Source organism: Miniopterus schreibersii (genome assembly GCF_964146895.1).
Source record: "Miniopterus schreibersii genome assembly, chromosome: 21".
In the NCBI taxonomy this organism is placed as follows: Eukaryota; Metazoa; Chordata; class Mammalia; order Chiroptera; family Miniopteridae; genus Miniopterus; species Miniopterus schreibersii.
The window spans coordinates 15,162,724-15,181,282 of NC_138123.1; the positions used below are offsets into that span (position 1 = coordinate 15,162,724).

An 18,559-nucleotide genomic window follows, 5' to 3' on the forward strand; every position below is an offset into this window, starting at 1 on the left:
TTGTTCATCTGTGAGATGCCGTCCAAACACCTCCCTTAGAGATGCCGCCTTGAACTTGTGGCTGTAGTCATGCGACTCCTTTCCTAGGGCTCTTCCTGTGACCCCCTCTCCAGGTTTAGGTTTAGCAGTGGAACAGGAAGGGCCCATAGAAAGGCAGGTGGGGAGAGGGCAGTGACGTTCAAGCGAGAACATGAGGAAGTTACTGAGAAATTTTGACTGATTAGTATATATATTTTTTAAAATTTACCTTTATTGTTGAAAGTACTACAGATGTCCCTTTTACCCCCCATTGATTCCCCCCACCCCGCATCCACCCCCTCCCCAGGCCTTCACCACACTATTGTCTGTGTCCATGGATTATGCATATATGCATATAAGTTCTTTGGTTAATCACTTCCTGAACCACCTCCCCTTCCGTCGGAAATAATTAGTCTGTTTCATGCTTCAATGTCTTTGGATATTTTTTGTTCGTCGGTTTATTTTGTTCGGTAGATTCCATGTAAAAGTGAGATCATGTGATACTTGTCTTTCTCCGACTGGCTTATTTCACTTAGCATAATACTCTCCAGGCCCCTCCATGCTGTCTCAAAGGGTAAGAGATCCTTCTTTACAGCTGCATAGTATTCCATGGTGTAAGTGTACCATAGTTTTTTAATCCATTCCTTATTCTTTACAAACTCAGATTGGCATCAGTAATTGAGGAAAGGTGTTTAACATCACTTTCCTTCCTTTGGTGAAGCTGAGTGAGCCTCTACAGTCCACTTTGGAGGTGCCTCAGTCCATTCCAGATATGCCTACATAATGCGTTCATACCTGTGCTGGTTGGTTCAGTGCTGAAGACATGCCCATATCATTAAAACTCGGCCTTTAACATTTTAATGATATGGCCTGAAACACAGTCTTTAATGAAGTATCTTACAAGGCACTTTATATCTAAAGCTGACTGAACTGGATTCGTGTGCAGGTTTAGAAATAAACACGGGAAAAACAACCAGCAGAGGGCGCTTCCCCTGAACTGCGTTTCCTTCCCAGGTGCTCCGCTGCGCCCCTGGGTGGCCGGTCCTCGAGGAGCTGTACCTCAAGTCCAACGATATTTCCATTTCAGAAAGGTAACAAGGACTTACTTAACTGCACCTGTCACCATTTACGCACCCTGAATAAATAATCTCAATTATATCTGCCAGTTTTCAGAAGGATTTGCAGATAAGAATTTGAAACGTGTTCACTCATTGCCTTCACAAGTCACAATGTCAGCTAACACTTCACTGCTAATTGAGGAGCAACGCATCAGGGTGAAAGCCCCGAATTAAATGGTTTTGAAGACATTAATTCTGTTTCTCATAAACATATTTAACGTCTGTGTCTAAATGGGAATTCTGTAGGATTTGCTCTAAGGACTAAATGATGCATTTGTAATTAGCACCATCTGTTTAGGGGCGATGTATCTTAAGTGAATTAAATATGTCTCATCTTCCTCTTTTATTGACACCATTAAATTGGTCTGTAAAACAAACTTAAAACGTGGGCAGATTTACAACAAATTCTCAAATACAGGATTCAAATGAAAAAGTTTTTACTGTACAGGAAAACTTCATTTATTATACAGGCAAAGGCCGGTTTTTAAAAATTAAACTTTTCATTCTGAGATCATTTAGGTTCACATGCAGTTACACCTGTCACCAGTTTCCCTCACTGGCAACATCTTGCCGAGTGTGGCAGTGTCGCCAGCAGGAGACTGGTATCATCCGGTGGAGAAAGTTCCCATCACAAGGGCCCTTATGTTGCCCTTTTATAATCATATCCACTTGCCTCCCGCCCCAACCTCTCCTTAATGGCAAATGCAGGTATTTTAAGGCTGTTTGAAAACAAGAGATTAAATTCATGTTGAAAAATTTTACTTTCCATATAGGCCGGCTGACGTTCTGCAAACGGTCAAGGTATTAGACCTTTCCTCCAATCAGTTAATTGATGAGAACCAGCTGTTTCTAATAGCGCATCTGCCCAGGTAATTGCTCCTAAAATGCGTAATATTGGTGCGTAGTAAACTTTTAATGAATGGGTCCTATGCCATAGATACTTTTGCAGAGGAAATATGGTGATGCTGAGGGAGTTCCCAAATCGAGTCACGCCTTTGGGAAACTTTATCTGAATTCACTTAGAGAGTTTACTTGTGAACCTCATACAGTGTAGTCTGCACCTGTACAGGTGCTGGGTAACTGAAGGGCGAGTGACTTGGCCCTGGCACTCAAGTCTTTGTTCATTGAATTCTGGGAGTAAGACCATGTCTCTTTCCTCTGAGACCCGTGTGGCACCAGCCAGCGGTAATGCCAGGACAGTTCGGTGGCTGTGGAGTCATGAGAATGCAGTCTGCTCACCCCATGCTGCGCTTCATGGTTTCTAAGTGTTTCTCCCAGGGCGAAAACCTGAGGTGCAGCAAATAATTTCCAAATCCAGTCTGGCTGACAGCATCTGTCAGTGTTCTGTGCAGTCCAACTGAACATTTGTAACTTCAGGTTAGAACGACTAATCCTTCGTGACATTGGGATTTCCTCGCTGCGTTTCCCGGACGCTGGGGCTGGTATGTGAGATGGTTCCATCCCCTCCCTGCACTCCGTGTGTTAGCTGTTTCTTTCACTTCTGCTATATAACTGAATTCTCCTTTTCCTAGGGTGCAAAACGTCCATGTTTCCTTCCTTGCAGTACCTGGTAGTCGATGACAATCGGATATCGCAAGTAAGAGCTGCTTCAGAATGTGCGCGCCACGTGCCCGCCGCTCTCCACCCTCACGCCCGTTTGTAGGTTCCTTCTACGAAAAAACACTTTGAACTTTCTGAAAGAAATGCGTCCTCAGAGTGAAATTCCTCACATAAACCCAAAAATATGAAGAAACTAGTTGAACTCCCAGTTAGGCAGACTCAGCGCGCTCAGAGCATGAAGCCCTCCCTCGCAGGACTAGCGCCTTTGGTTTTTTAATCCTCGCCTGAGGGCATTTTTCCATTGTTTTCAGAGTGGAAGGGAGGGAGGGGGAGACACTGATGCGAGAGGCCCCGACTGGTTGCCTCCTGCATGTGCCCGACTGGGGCGGGAATCGAACCCGTAATCTAGATAGGTGCCCTTGGCCGCGAATCGAACCCGTGACCTTTCAGTGCGCAGGCTGATGCTCTAACCACTGAGCCACCAGCCAGGGAGAGACTGCTTTTCTGATGCTCCTTCAGATAATCTGAAAAATTAGCTTGAAACATGTTTCCTTCCTTGTGTTTGGTTTCAGTGGTCATTTATCAACGAGCTGGATAAGCTACAGAGCCTGCACTCCCTGTCCTGCCTGAGGAACCCCCTGACTGTGGGAAGCGGCGCCCGGACCAACCTCCAGTTCATTATCGCCAGGATCGGCCAGCTGCGGACCCTGAACAGGTGTGAGGTGAGCCGGGGCCGCGACCGGGTGATCAAACCGCCGAGAGTCTATTAGAGTATCGTAGAGAGGACCAGGCGTTTCCCTTACGTGGTAAGTAGTGTCCTTTGCGTGCGTTTTAGTGACAGTGGAATTAGAGTGGTCAGTGCAGCAGAGCCCAGGTACCCGGCCGACTGGCTATCCCTGGAGGAGGGTGGGGAACGCCGGGTGCCACCTCCTTTTTCTCGGGGTGGGGGTGGGGGGGTGGGAATGGGGGGAGTGTGGGCAGAAAGAACCGTGAGCCTGCGAGCCTCCCCTTTTCGTAAATGGGTAGGGGCTGCTTTGCCAGCCTTCTGGAGCTGCTGGCTGAGAATGTCCGCTGCCCCAAGTGGGCTCCCCTAGGTGGGCTGCCCACACATGGGTGACCACTGGCACCTGGCATAGTCCAGAAACCAGTCTGGGCCAATACTCCCATGAAGAAAAGTAGAAAACTGAAATTTATTTTTTTTTTAATAAACTCCTGAGCTCTGTCAGTTAAAAAGGTAAAAATACAATTGTTATCTGTCCTCTGATTATCTCTGCGGGTGGACAGTGGGGAAGGACAGAGTGCAGAGCACGCTCATTAGAAAATGCCTCAGTGGGCCTGTTTGTATTTCCCGTCACCGTAGATTCTGCCGGAGGAGAGGCGCGGGGCGGAGCTGGATTACCGCAAAGCGTTCGGAAAGGAATGGAAAGGGGCCGGTGGCCATCAGGACCCCGACAAAAACAGGCCGAGCGAGGAGTTCCTGGCCGCCCATCCCAGATACCTGTCCCTCTGCCGCAGTGCGTATGCGCCTCCCCTGGGTGTCCCTGAGGCCTCGGGCTGTTGCTTCCCTCCCTGGGCTTCGTTCTCCTTTATCTAGTGGGTGCCGGGTATTTCCTGGGGCTACTTCAGCAGGTTGGGAGCAGGCATGAAACTGTCTTTAGAGGCGACGAACTGGCAGAAGGAAGCTGGGCTGTGGGGAGGACAGCTCCTGAACCAAGTTCTCACCCCGACACATCTGCACACTCCGACCCAGGAGGGCTGCCCCCCCCCCCCCGCCCCATTGTCCCAACCTGGCTAACTAGGGAATTTGAATTAGGAGCATTTGCAGGTGGGACTGGGCGCTGGCACTTTTTCCAGCGCCCCGGGAACCGACCTCCATGCCAGTTCCAAGGCCTGCTAGCCTCGGGTCGGGGGCTCAGCACTCACACCCTGCAGCCCGGCCCTCAGCCGCCACTTCCGGGCTCTGCCTGATTACTTCCCACTTTGTTTTGATTTCATCATCATTCCAAATTTCACTTTTATGTGATTTTCTTTTTTCATATTTCCTAATGTGAGCTCACTGCATATGCTTCAGGCTGGAACATTACCTTTGAGGAAAAGCTGCCTGTGGGAATTGCTTTCCAATTACCCCATTAGCTGGCCCAATTCCCCGCTACTTTAGGTGACTGCAGTCACTTGGGGTGGGGGAAGGGAAGGTTCCACGCAGCCCTGCAGGTGCCACTAGCACTTCCTGCTAAGAAGCTACAAGGCAGAGCAGATACTTGGGGGTATTTATGGAAATTTTGTCACTTACACCCTTATATCATATTGAGGCTGCTTTCCCAGAGGGGACCTGGTTTGAGGGGGGTACCGAGGGCCCACTCTGACGTTGCTCGATCTGGCGGAAACTGATCTAGCTGAAGATGTCCCCTGAGTTGTGTCCCAAATAGCACCAGGTCTATCTCAAGATTCAGAAGGAAAAGGGAGATGTTGGCACAGGTGGAACTTCGACTAAATAGTTTAAGTATCGTGAAGCACAGCCCCATCCTGCTAGTTTGTCAGGACACTGTCATCTCTGAGGAGCAGGATGTGATACACGGGATGGAGGGTCCACACTCCGGAGCAGGTGCTGTCCCTCCTCCTAAACTCAGATGGGGGACTGAGGAACAGGGACGCCCCGGGCCAGCCTACCAGCTGTGCGAGGCTGGGCCTGTGGCGACACTCACCTTACACTTTTCCTTACAGTGGCCTGCGGCTCTTCATTCATCGTTTTTATTTCTTAAATAGAATACGGGGCACCTGAAGATGGAGAACTCAAAACACAACAACCATTTTTGCTAAAAAACCAGCTACTAAGTAAGACCTAAATTCAAAGACAGCATTTGTGTTCCAGCACTTTACTGAACCAGATGGGACGACCTACTAGGGGCTGTTTCTCTCAAGTGCTTATACAGGACTTTGATTTTTAAAAACGATAAGTTCTCAAACATATCTAATTATATTGAACATTTCAGTAATTCCCATGCTTTCAGTGCATTTAATAGTGTTATAAATGTGGGAAGTATCTGAGCAGTGAACTGAATAGTGACCTGGAAATCTGACTTTCCTTACACTTGAGAACCGAGTGACACTGTCAGGAAAGACGTACTTAAGGGGAAAAGGGAGAGCTGTTTTGTTAGTAACTCGGTGAAGTATTAACAGAAGGGATTTTAAACATCAGCAAGACCGAATCCTTTGTTGGGGTGTGAGCCAGGCTGTACTGTACAGGTGTCATTTAAATCCGTATTATAGCACGTCTCAGTCTTTTCCATTTTCCTTCAAGCACTGAAGATAAAATATCCTAACCACCCGGACCAGAGATTCCTAGAGAAACAACTGCCAGGTAAGAAGAGTCTCCTCCCCTTATGCTTCTGTGTTGCTGCTTGTAAAACAGGCCACTTGCACCTGAACGTGTGGCCTCGTGGAGGTACTGGTGTCACTAGCTTTTTCTATTCTAAAATAGAATCGAACATGCTCACATCACTTCCGCCCCCGGTGACGTTATCAGCTTACCTAGAAAACACCTTTGTGGAAAGGAAGCCCCTGCATGTGGTCCAGAGTTTAGCCAAAGCCACCAAACTGGAGCCTCTGAGGACTCTCCCCCCACCCGCTCCTGTTTAGATCTTAGACTGTGGCTCTGGGAGTTTTTCTTGGCTAGAAGGTTGATAGCCTGACGGGAAGTCTGTCTTGTCACCCCTCATAAAACAGGAATGCTGTCCTAGTGAACTAAGTTGAATTGCTTGGACATTTGTGACTTTTGTACAATCTACAGTCAGAAACAGTTCTTAGGTGCTGTCTTTTATGGACACGCTGAGATGGTTTTCTTTGGGGAAAAACCCCAACTTTAAATGTTTGTGCTACTGGAACTGAATTACTTTTATTTGGAAAAATACTTATGTCAAATTAGATCAGTGTAATTTAAAGCTTTCACTCAATAGAAAAATTAAATTACACTCTATCTTTAGTATACTGTGAATTCTCAAGATTAACTCAGTTCAGTTAAATACTAAAATATGAACAGGTTAAGCTTAGAGCAGTAGAATTTGAAGAAATGAAATACACATCACCCTAAACGACTCAAGTAAAATCCTTGTCTTTTGTTGGCCTGTCAGTGCAGTAAACCCTGATTTTTAAATTAGTTTTTATAGAGAAGCTTGTCCTGGTGTTGCTGGAAGGCTTTGGCTGGGCTCAGAGCACCTTTCTGGTTGCTGACCATCACGTCGGTCCCTTTACTGGTGCCACTCCATGGCTATTTACTAGCCGTCCATCTATTTCTGTGATACGTAGTTTTGTTACATAAAGATGAATTAGAATCACTGGTTCCCCTTTCACTCTTGTTTTCAAGTTTAAACACTCAGTAAAGGAATCATGGAGACAGACAGAGCTTTTTGTTAACAAAAATGGCTTTGGATGTCTGTGTTTTCCCTTTTACTTTCCAGATGCACAAAACCATACTGTACACCCGGCACTGTCCCAGTCCTCCTGGGACTCAGTCACCCACAGCAGCACCCACCGTGCTCAGGTTGAGTTTTATTAACCTCCAGGTGGAACTAGCAGAGATTAGAATTATCCAAAGAAATTATATGTGTTAATTATGGCTTTTAGCTATTTGGAACCTGAGTCCTGTAGTCTTAAAACTCAGCAGTACACCAGCAGATTCAAACCGTTCTTACGAAGTTTTATGCCACAGGCTGTAAATGTCTAGCCACTAACATAAATATCCTTTAAAGAGAAAAGTGATAAATATAAAACACTGAAACTTTTTTTGCCAATTGGATTAGCAAAAGTTAAAAGCACCAACATGCACACTGGCATAAAAAATCAGTATAAACTTTTTGTAAAGCCAGGTGGTAATTAGTATAAAAATTAAAATTACATATATGCTCTGACCAAGCATTCAGCCTTGGGGCAGGTGTAATGGTAAAAATAAAAGCAATCTCAGTGTTCAGGGGAATGGCGGACCATTTCAAGTAGGACCACACATCACAGTATCATGTCGTCAGATAATGAAGTGGCCTAGAGCTGTGCTGTCCAGTGTGGCTGCCATGTGTGGCGATGTAAATTCATTAAACTGAAATAGAACAGAAGGTTCAGCTTAGTCACAGTCACCACATGGAGCTGCTGAGTGGACAGCACTGGCCCAGAGGAGCCGGCATGAGGTCTGCCGCTATATGATAAATCCAAGTTGTAGACCAATATGTATTATGAAACTATACATCCTTATATAAACAGGAGAAAGTTTGGAAGTACACCCAAACTTTTAACACTGGACCTGGGGAGGCAAAAAGATAATTAATTACCTAATTCTGCATTTTCAGAATGTTAAGATAATCATGTTACTTTTCTTAAAAAAATGTTTTTATTGATTTCAGAGAGAGGAAGGGAGAGGGAAAGAGTCATTGATCGGCTGCCTCCTGCACTCCCCCTACTGGGGATCGAGCCTGAAACCCAGGCCTGTGCCCTGACCGGGAATTGAACTGTGATCTCCTGGTTCATGGGTCAGGGCTCAACCACTGAGCTGCACCAGTGGGCAATCATATGTTACTTTTGTATTAAAAATAGCAACATTATTTAGATTATCACAGGCTAACTGCCACTTTCTTCTGTAGACACAGCACAGGTAGGCAGCTTTCTTACTAGACCGGTTTTAAAATCACTGTTTCTGGCTTAGGAAGGCGTCACTGCATGGTGCCGTGCAGGAGTCAGCCTATCACTGACCACCCCGAATGGTGAACCCGGTCCACTGAGATTTCCTGAAAGGACAAGATTATCTGAGCAAATTATGCTAATTAGAATTATGTCTATTGGCTATTCAGTACATAAACTTAAGGCATTTTTTTCTAAAATAAAGAACATTTATTATCACAAGTTGCATAAAAACACAGACAGCCTTTACAAAAATTATTTTTGATAGAAAAATATTTGAATCCATGTGATATTTGTAGGAACACCACACTATTGCTGTTCCTCCAGCTAAAGCTTCAAAGAACTCTATTTCCTATAATCAAAATATCCAATATTTACCACAGCTCATCTTTGGAGAAAAGTTCATAGTGTTTTCTGAACAAACCAAGCATTTGCTCATTAAGCTACATTCCGTGTCTGGTGGTCACCAGCCTGCGTGTCAAGCACAATGAAACGTGGTGATAGCTCCTGGCGGTTGCGCTGGAAGGGACCTGGTAGACCCTGCAGTTCATCCCTCTCTACAGAGGAGAGAAACTAAGGCCAGAGGGCGAGAAGGCCCACTAGTGGTCTTTTAGTTGAGCCACAAGATCACAAAGACTTGAAAAGAAAAGTGAGTGACTTACTCCACTTACTCCTCTGTGCAGAGATAGGGCTTCTGGTTTATTGGGATCAGGAAGGAAGTACTCACACCACTGAAATGTATGAAAACTCACTGACAAAGGGCACTTAGGTCAAATGCCGGCTCCGTTCCCCCGTGACTCGAGTGCTGAGACTGCGCTCCCTGTGCCTGCCTCACTGGTTACTGGGTGGACCGACACTGAGGTGACAGTTTCAGCTGTCACTGCAGCTAAGGTCTTTACTGTGAGCTAGTTTGACAGGTAACTGTCAATTGAGAGAATTGATGGTTTTTCTTTTCTTTGATAGACTCGATGACAATTCAGAAGGTGAAAGGACTGCTGTCACGTCTTCTCAAAGTTCCTGTGTCAGACCTTCTGCTGTCCTATGAAAGTCCCAAAGTAAGTTGCCCAGCGGAACAGCTGAGCTTAGATCCCATGCGTCATGCTGCTAATCTAAGTCTCTAGAGCTAAGTCTGAGTGGAGACCACACAGACCCTGCAGTTCAGGGCCTACCAAGTCTGCTGGGAGGTGGGTACAACTAAATGCTCAGTCAGATCTGTCTTAATCACCCCAACCCTCTGTTCTAATTTTAGATGCCTGGCAGAGAGATTGAACTAGAAAATGACCAGCAGCCATTAGAGTTTTATTCTGTGGAAAACGGAGACTGTCTGTTAGTGCGATGGTGACAGCAGCTGACAGCACTCAGACCAGACTGCTCGCTGTGACTCGGGCTCACGGGAAAGAAACCACTTACTGGGACAATTCTATCAAAAAAAGAGGTTTTGTAACTTGCCCCAACTATAGGAAGGGCTGTACTTTTCTTTAGGAAGCGACCATTTCTAGGCTTGTATATTATTAAAGGCTCTGTACCTACTAATGACTTTCTGGTTTTATTTCGTAACATAGTTCATGACTGCATTTCCTTATGCGAAGATTTCACTATTAAATAGAACCTAGCTGGGCTAATCGTTTTATTAACTGCACACAGTTAATGTCTGTCATCAGACCAGTTTTAATGGGATTCTCTATTGATGCTACTAGTTTAAAAGGTTACTAAATTGATTTGGTTGGTCATTTAGGGAAATGTCCCTTAAACTGAGGGGCACATCCTCCGCTGTGTACAACACACATGCTACGATCTCTTCTCAGCTGCACTGTTTTTAGAGGACTTACAGCAATTAATTACACGCTTCCCCTACAGTTACACCTAAACTGAGCTTATCCTTCTATGAAAGATGCCAGCTCTGATCGGAATTCACTTATATTAGGTAAACATTAGGTAATGACAGGAGGAAAGCAGAATTCTTTCAAAGTGTCAGGTATTTAGAAATATCCTTCCCTGTGGCACTAAAACCCTGAGAGGTGTTTGATTTTACTTATATTCACAAGAATTCAAGATTTTTCATAGGCGTACTACACTGTGACTTCCAGGGTTCATGTGAAATGGTGAAAGAAAACTTGCATTAGTCCACTTAATGAAACCAAGGTCTAGAATTGAGAGTTAAACTTGGAAAAGAGCCAATTTAAGTTGCCCCCTTCATTCAGACCCCACGGAAAATGGCATTATTTCCAGAAACTCCAAACTTTGGTATAAGTGACACAGCTCATAAGCGATCACATGACCACACAACCATCTCTGAGCTGTTTTTGGCCCATGTCAATTGTCCTAATCACGCTGTATGAAGCTGTTCTGCAACCCAGGCTGAGAGTCCAACTCTGTTACTAACGATTCTGAACAAGCCAACTTTTAACCAGAAATGATAGGCAACAAATTCTAACTAGAAATGATGCATTAGGATTTAGAAATATGTTTTCTTTATAAACTATTTGGTATTTTTCAAATCTTCCAATATATAAGTAATTTTTCTTATGCTACAGTGTCAGGGTTGGTTTTTAGAAGGAGACTGCAAACTCTGAGCACAGCAGTGCCAGCCTGGAGCTCTCCCGAGAAGCACATAGGGCGGCCGAGCCCGCGCTCCTCAGGTTTACACTCGGGTCGCTGTTCACCTGCCCTGGCCGCTAAACCCTGTGCTGTAAATCATCACCTCGCTCGCACTGACAGGGGTCACCACACAGCTCCTTCAGCTTCCACAGCTCCGTGAGCTCCTGCGCGGAGTACTGGGGGGAAGACAGCATCCCCGTTTCACAGGTCTTCTCACACAGCCACAGGCCATCCTGGTGGAAAACAGAGAAGCTGACGGGACTGTGAGGTCAGCAGCGTGAAGAGCTCGCTTGCGGGCTGCTTTCCCATCCCCAGGAAGCTGAATTACTGCAGAGACAACTCAGTATGTGAACCCCTGGGGTCTGTGGGGCACGGGGACAGTGCCACGTGCAGCAACCGCAGCCAGAGTACAGAAACAGTGTGCATGCACGCCACACCAACAGCGAGCAAAGGGAGTCCTGGGAGATCAGGTTGGGGAACCACGGATGGAAAGTCTCACACCTGCCATCAGAGCCAGTGGCTGCCCAGCAGTGACGACAGCTGCTCTAGTGGAATGCTGCAATACTCCAGGGATTGTGCCAAGTGCTTTAAAACGTCACCTAATTTAATCTTCAGTTATCTTGGCAAGTACCATTTCCCTTTTATACAGGAGAACCTGGAACAGAGTGAGGGACCTTGCTCCAGGTCACAGGGAAGTTCATGCAGGTAAGTTGTGCTGAGCAGGAGGGACTCAGAGGACCCACCAGCCTGTTCCAACTGCACGGACTCTCCTGTTCCCAGCATACAGACCCAGAGCGACCCCTCCAAGCACAGAACATGCAAATGCTGCTGTAGCCCCGAGCATCTCTGTAAATTGAGGCTGTGCTGGTCCTGAAGAAGGAACTGGAGGCCCGCAGATGCCGGCCTGGGCCTGGTAGCAGCTGCTGGGTTAAAAGGCCTGAGACTCTCCAGGACCAGTAGACTGACCAGGGAATCCCACAGCCAGCCAGGACCCCTGAGGGGCCAGAGCCTGGGGACTAGTAAGAAAACAAAACTACGGAGGAGGCTTGTGGGTCTCAGCCATGGCCCTGGGTGGGTAGGATGGAACCAGAGCCTGCACTCAGGTGGGAATCCGGCTAGTCTCATTCTGTGGAGCCCACAAGGCCCATGTCAGAAACTGAAAGCGCTCATGGATGTGATGCCCTCGGGTGTGGCAGCAAAGATGTAAACCCTCTCTGTTTCAGATTCAGACCCCAGGTCCCACGGAACATGAGGTCACAGCAAAACAGCCTCTAAACACATCAGGAAACAAACTCCATGAGCAAGTCCGCAGAAACCACAGCCAGAGTCTGCAGACAGCAGATGCCAGAATGATCAGACACACAAACAGATTCAGTGCGTACTAAACCAGAGATGGGACTGACAGTGCAGCAGGACTGGGACGAGCGAAGCTGAACAAGGAGGTGAGGTGCGCTGCTCCAGGCCCAGGCACCTCCTATGGCCAAAGTGGAAGCTTCAAGAATCCAGAATTCAACAGAAACCCTCGCGGAAAGGCTAGCTTTGGGCTTGCTCTCTAGGGCTCTATTTTCCACGTCTGGTCTGTGCAGGTTCGGTTCCTGTTTTTCCAGCTCAGTGATCAGTGTATTTTACGAGACGCCTGACCATATTTTATCCAGTGTTTCATTTGCATCAGACCAGCACACTGCTAGAAACTTATGTCAGCCGATTCCTTACGTTTCAAGCTGCAAAGAATTCCTGATAAATACCTAATTCTTTATGGGCTGAACTTCCACTCAAAGCATTTCCTTATGTCTTCAACTCAGAAACATTTTGCATGAGAACCCAGGTGGATTCTTGTGAATTAAATCAAGAGCACAGCAACAGTACTAAATCTTCAATTCTCTGTTCCTGCCCAAGGTTTGATATGGAAACACTTCCTCAGCTCCCCAGGCAGCCCCATCCAGACCTGCTTACCTGGTATCTTTTGGGTCCTATGGCCGCCATCCAGATGCCCATGCTTACATCTTCACCCTAGACGTGCAGCGTAAGGTTTAAATGCTCTACCATCTGTAAGCACAGTGCCACACCCATTCAGTTGATAATTTATTAGGCTGAATATACGTAAGTAGGTTCAAAAAAGGGTTGACTAGAACTGAGAGCCAAATTTGAGGGACAGGAACGTGTCTCTAACTTGAGTCACTCCTACACAGAAAATAAATGTTCTTCCCCAAGGCAAGTGGCCCTGCTTCCAGGGAGGGGACACAGGGCTGGAGAAACTTGGTTGGGTGGGTACACTCTTAGTCAGAAATCCTCAATTACCTACCTGATAGGTCTTCAGCCTCCCCGCGTTGCTGGCCAGCCAGTGGACGATGTCCCTGGAGACCACATACCCTGAGCCGCATGCGAAGGCAGGGTACGCTGGGCTGGGGTACTCCAGCTCCTGCCACTTTCCTGTCCGGTCAACTGCCCAGTTCAGTCTGAAACTGAGATTCAAAATAAGCTGGCACACATCCTATCACTGTTACTATCACGACAGAGGAACAGAGGCACCAAGGCAAGGAGAGAATGAGAATTTTATTTAGTCTAAGAAAGGAATTATTTATCTAGGGTATTTTATATAAAAGACCATATATTTAAATCCTCTCAACGCTGCATTTGTAGAGTTCCTAAATGGAAAGTACCAGATCACCTTGTGTATATTTGTGTATATATATTTTAAAACTTCACTCGATCTTGTGTGTGTGTATACACATACATACTTAAAAACGCCACTCGTCAGTGCCGTACTGAAGATCAGTTTCAGAATGTAACAGACTGGTTCTAACGTGTAATATGCAGCAGCTGCTAATCTGAGTGCCACCTATTTCCAGGGCAGGAGGGTAAAGCCAAGTCCCTTTCCTGCCTTCATTACCTTGAGGTTTTCATTTTAAAGTTTTTTTTCTCTAATCATAGGTTAATAAAATATATTAACCCAGGAGCCTAACAGGGAAATTTCCTATCTCAACCACATTTTTCTGAAGAAAAATAAGGTATATTTCATTCTAAATTAATCACCTTTGATCAGGTACATGAATGCCAAGGAGCTAACAATGTTTAACTTACTTTCCCCACCAAAAATTAGGTCCATCCAGGTTCTTGTGAGCAATTCTATTAAATACAGCTTCCAAGTCTATGTAACAGTCATCATCTGTCTTGAGCAGTAAATCAAAGCTGGTTGTTTTTACAGTCCTGTTGGCAAAAAAGGGACATAAGTCAGTGCGTCCATACAAGGAAACAAAGCAAAGCTGACATGGTCACTGCTCAGTTTCATTAGAACTGTGCCCTGCCGCCTGCATCCTGTTCCGTTTCCTGTTCCTCCAGTGGAGAACGTTTGCTCAACGCTGCTGCCAACTACAACCCTCGCTCCACATTGACGGTGTGGCCGAACACAGAGAAGCACCGCCGATTTGAAAAGGTGCAAAAGCGAGGAACACAATCAAAAGGCATCTGCTTAAGTGGAACACAGGATGGAACAAATGCCTCCCGGGCACTGCCAGGCCAGGCGAGGGTCTATTATACTGGACCTCGCCCCTCAAGTTCTTAGTAAGACAGGCCCAGGATGAGGGGCCTGGTCCCTCACACAGAACACTGCTGGACAAGCAGCAACAATATGCTACTGTTTATAGACATTCAGCTAGCTTATAGCTAAAAAGTGAGTTAGACAAGGAAACACATGCTCCCGGGAACGGTTTCCAGCAATTACACTTTTCTCAGTGACCTTTCTGGAAGGCACAGGAGGGTGATTTTATTTCTCTAGACATAAAAAATATATAATGGCAACTAGAGACACAACCGAAGACTTCATTTCACAGTGCTAATCCCTGTACATCTTTGTGAAAAAGCTCAGCTCCTGCCACTTTCTGGTTTGGTCAACTGCCCAATTCAATCTGAAACTGAGATTCAAAATAAGTTGGCTTCTTTGTGTTGCCCAGGAAACCAGATGACAGAAATATGAATGAAAGAAATCTGGAGGAAGTTTCCTTAGGTGAAAGAATGGTTAGGTTCAGCCCTGGCCAGTGTGGCTCAGTAGTTAGAGTGTCAGTCCTTGACCCTTTGGTGTACGGGCTTGATTCCGGTCAAGGGCATGTACCTGGGTTAACAGGTTCAATGATCCCTGGACTGGACACATGCGGGAGGCAACTGAGGTTTCTCTGTCACATCAATGTTTCTCTCCCCTGCCCCCCTCCCACTCTGTCTAAAAATCAATGGAAAAAATACCCTTGGGTGAGAATTAGCAAAACAAAACTAAAGAATGGCTAGGTTCACAGCAATGGGTTCATACCGAATGGCATCACCTATGCTTCTAAAGTTCACTTCTAATTAGCAGCATGAGGCACACATAATACTTGCTAATGAGGAATGAACTTTTGTGAGGTCGGTGATGAGTCAACCAAGTGCAGAGCAATGGATGACTGGAGCTTTCATTCTCGGTGCAGGGCAGACAGGTGGAGTAAGCTATGGGGAAGCAGGTCCCAAAGCTGTTAGAAGGTCACCTGGTCATCCAGGTGGAGATGACAGCCCAAAACAGTGGCAACAGAGGCTGAAGGGAGAGGCTAAGATCTCAGAGATAGGCAAGGAGAAGAGATAAAGCTTAAATTGAAGGTATTATCTAGCTAAACAGAACTTCCACAGCTGGGAGTCAGCCCCTGTGGAAAGCCCTAGAACTCCACCACACTGATTTCCCAGTTCCTGGACCTCCATCCCCACCCTGCACCTCTTTATGGCCCCACTTACAACAGGGAGGCCCATTAGTGGCCTTGAGCTACAATAGCTGTCCAAACTTAATCCTGGTATTCCAGACACACCAAAACCTCCTATCTATGTCTGTCCTCTGCCCACAGGACGACTGCAAAATTATATTGATTTGGCCTAGCTATGAAACATTACCTTCCATAAACCAATCAGACCGTCTGCCCCTCAGGACCAGGGGACCATACCATAGCATGCCTAATAATTTCCCACTCTGCTCAGGGTAACAGAGAAGATGGGACTGATGAGGGTCACCAAGAAACACACTCACTGAGAGCTTTAAAAGAAAAGAGAGATAGGAATACACTTTATAGATTTAGTCTAGACTGATAAGTTAGCAGGTTTTAGTCCTACAGTCAGGGTGGACAGTATCAAGGAGCTCAGCAAATTATGGGATCCTAGAAAAACTAATAATGTTAACAACTGTTAATATTATTGTTGCTATTATTATTATAAAGGTAGGAATTACAGCTAAGACCCAAGAAACACTGGAGGCTCAGGAAGTTATAAATATGACAGACTCTGAGGGTTGTTGAATTTCATTTTATATAAAAGTTTTGTAATTAGGGCAAGTAACTTTTAAATGAGTGGAGTAGAGAATGGAAATATAATGTAGCTGTTCAGCTGAAAAGAATTCAGACCAGTACCTGGGTGCAAGAGACTATAATTGAGGATTTAGGTAGACAAGTATGAAAATGGGCCACTTTCAAACTCACTGATTTTCGTCTGACGTTGGCTTGAACAGCCATGGCAATGACTCAAAGGAATGACTGCCTCAAAGTGAAGTCCGTTTTGTCTGCTAGTTTTTGATAGATCACTATCATTCACATTCTGAGTTTGCTAATCTAAGAAAGAAAGCAGCAGCATTTTTAAGATCTATCCTTGGAGAACCAAGATACAAAGACCATATCCCAGGCAATCAGGGATCTTAGGACGGTTTGTTTGGTAAACTGTTTCTCCATCAAAAGGCCACCACCACAGCCCCGGCCCGGTGGCAGAGCTGGCTGGAACATCGTCCTGTGCACCAAAAGGCCGCGGGTTTGATCCCTGGTCAGGGCACGTACGGAAAGCAAACGATCGACGTTTCTCTCTCTCCCTTCCGCTCTCACTAAAATCAATAAAACATATCCTTGGGTGAGGATTGAAAAAAACACTAAAATTCTATCTACAACCTACCATTTATAGAAGTTCAACAACTTTGCAGGAACGTTACGGTAAGTGTCGACGACATCCACAAAAACAATGTCATCGTGGGCGCTGCTTTCCTCCTTCAGTAAGGCATCCTCCTCGTGGAGGTTTCTTAGATGGTCACTACGTCTTCCAGGGCGAGAACGAAGGCTTTGTAAGAGTGCATCACCTTCTAAAAAGGAAAAGTCGAGAGCTGGAGAAAATGCCACTGCCAACGGAGGACCCAGACCTGGGCTGTGAGGTACTCGAACGCTCTGTTCCCAAGGTGAGGGACAGGAGCATGGCCGTGGGAGCTGGAGGCAGGGAAACGGGAACTCCCAGGATAACTGGACACACTGTGCTGGAGGCAGGGAAACGGGAACTCCCAGGATAACTGGACACACTGTGCTGGAGACAGGGAAACGGGAACTCCCAGGATAACTGGACACACTGTGCTGGAGGCAGGGAAACGGGAACTCCCAGGGTAACTGGACACACTGTGCTGGAGACAGGGAAACGGGAACTCCCAGGATAACTGGACACACGGTGCTGGAGGCAGGGAAACGGGAACTCCCAGGATAACTGGACACACTGTGCTGGAGGCAGGGAAACGGGAACTCCCAGGATAACTGGACACACGGTGCTGGAGGCAGGGAAACGGGAACTCCCAGGGTAACTGGACACACGGTGCTGGAGGGCAGCATGGCAGTATCTGGTTAGGTGGAGGGTGCGCACACTGTGGACTCGTTAAGCCCACTGCAGACATTATTTACATGATCACAAGAACAGTCGCTGCAGCGCTGCTTTTAACTGAAAAAATGGAACCAAACTAAGTGCCCACCGGCAGGAGAATGGCTAAGGTGTGGTCCATCACCCAGGGGAACATGGCAGTTTAAAAACTAACCCCATCTTGCATGTTAAGAGCAATGACAATGAAAAATAACGCTGAGAAAAATACGTTGCTAATTGATATATGCAATGATACCATACATATCAATTATGAAACATTCTAATCAAAACTATATTTTACTTAAAGATATGTACAAATGTAGTAGAAAGTAGAGAAGCAAGAAGGGCAAGGGGACACAGGATTCAGGACAGAGGCACCCTGGAGGGGAAGGAGAGGAGCAGGGAGGGGACAACTGGAAGGGAGGGGCTCCAATTGTACCTGTAATGCTTTATATTCCATTTTTTAAAAAAAAGCAAATATGACAAAAGGTAAACATTGTTAATTCTGACAATAAGTACATTTCTTACAGTGCTTCCTATTTTTGGTGTATCTATGATGTTTCACCATAAAAATGTTGCAAATGTGCTTAGGAGACTATTTACCTCACAGGCTAGTGACTCACTTGCAGCCCTTGTGCAGGCACTGCCTTCAGACCCTATGGGTTTATCAAGGCAGCAATTCTTTCACTAGGGCAGGGTTTTCCTCAAGTGTCTCAAATTAGAGAAAATTCCTGAAAAAGAAAAGTGAGTGGCTGAGGGTGGGGAAAGGAAACAAAAGTCATTTAGCATCCGCTTTGTAAGTGCAGATGGAGACACCGAGGGATGAGAGTCCGGAGACCTACGAACTTGATTTCTGCGTCTGCCACTCTCTATGAGACACCTGGCAAGTTACGAGTCCTGAGCCTCAGTTTTTTCACCTGTAAAAGGAGGACTGGTTCTCA

The 18,559-nt window shown here is 46.1% G+C and overlaps 2 protein-coding genes across 12 annotated transcripts in view; one reads left to right on the forward strand and one right to left on the reverse strand.

Moving 5' to 3' along the window:
- TBCE (tubulin folding cofactor E) overlaps positions 1–9,888 on the forward strand; it is a 70,867-nt gene extending 60,979 nt beyond the window's left edge. For all 11 annotated transcript variants that reach the window (XM_081123899.1, XM_081123903.1, XM_081123898.1 and 8 more), the window contains 10 exons: positions 1,033–1,109; positions 1,910–2,005; positions 2,514–2,578; positions 2,669–2,733; positions 3,269–3,418; positions 4,057–4,210; positions 5,460–5,528; positions 5,995–6,054; positions 9,321–9,412; positions 9,607–9,888. In XM_081123899.1, the coding sequence (XP_080980025.1) occupies positions 1,033–1,109; positions 1,910–2,005; positions 2,514–2,578; positions 2,669–2,733; positions 3,269–3,418; positions 4,057–4,210; positions 5,460–5,528; positions 5,995–6,054; positions 9,321–9,412; positions 9,607–9,699 (921 nt within the window). In that variant the 3' untranslated portion in view covers positions 9,700–9,888. The remainder of the gene's footprint in view (positions 1–1,032; positions 1,110–1,909; positions 2,006–2,513; positions 2,579–2,668; positions 2,734–3,268; positions 3,419–4,056; positions 4,211–5,459; positions 5,529–5,994; positions 6,055–9,320; positions 9,413–9,606) is intronic.
- B3GALNT2 (beta-1,3-N-acetylgalactosaminyltransferase 2) overlaps positions 8,552–18,559 on the reverse strand; it is a 55,591-nt gene continuing 45,583 nt past the window's right edge. Inside the window, exons 8-12 of the mRNA XM_081123914.1 lie at positions 16,899–17,082; positions 14,037–14,162; positions 13,258–13,417; positions 12,909–12,965; positions 8,552–11,188 (exon numbers count right to left, since the gene is read on the reverse strand). Coding sequence (XP_080980040.1) covers positions 11,033–11,188; positions 12,909–12,965; positions 13,258–13,417; positions 14,037–14,162; positions 16,899–17,082 — 683 coding nt within the window. The 3' untranslated portion in view covers positions 8,552–11,032. The remainder of the gene's footprint in view (positions 11,189–12,908; positions 12,966–13,257; positions 13,418–14,036; positions 14,163–16,898; positions 17,083–18,559) is intronic.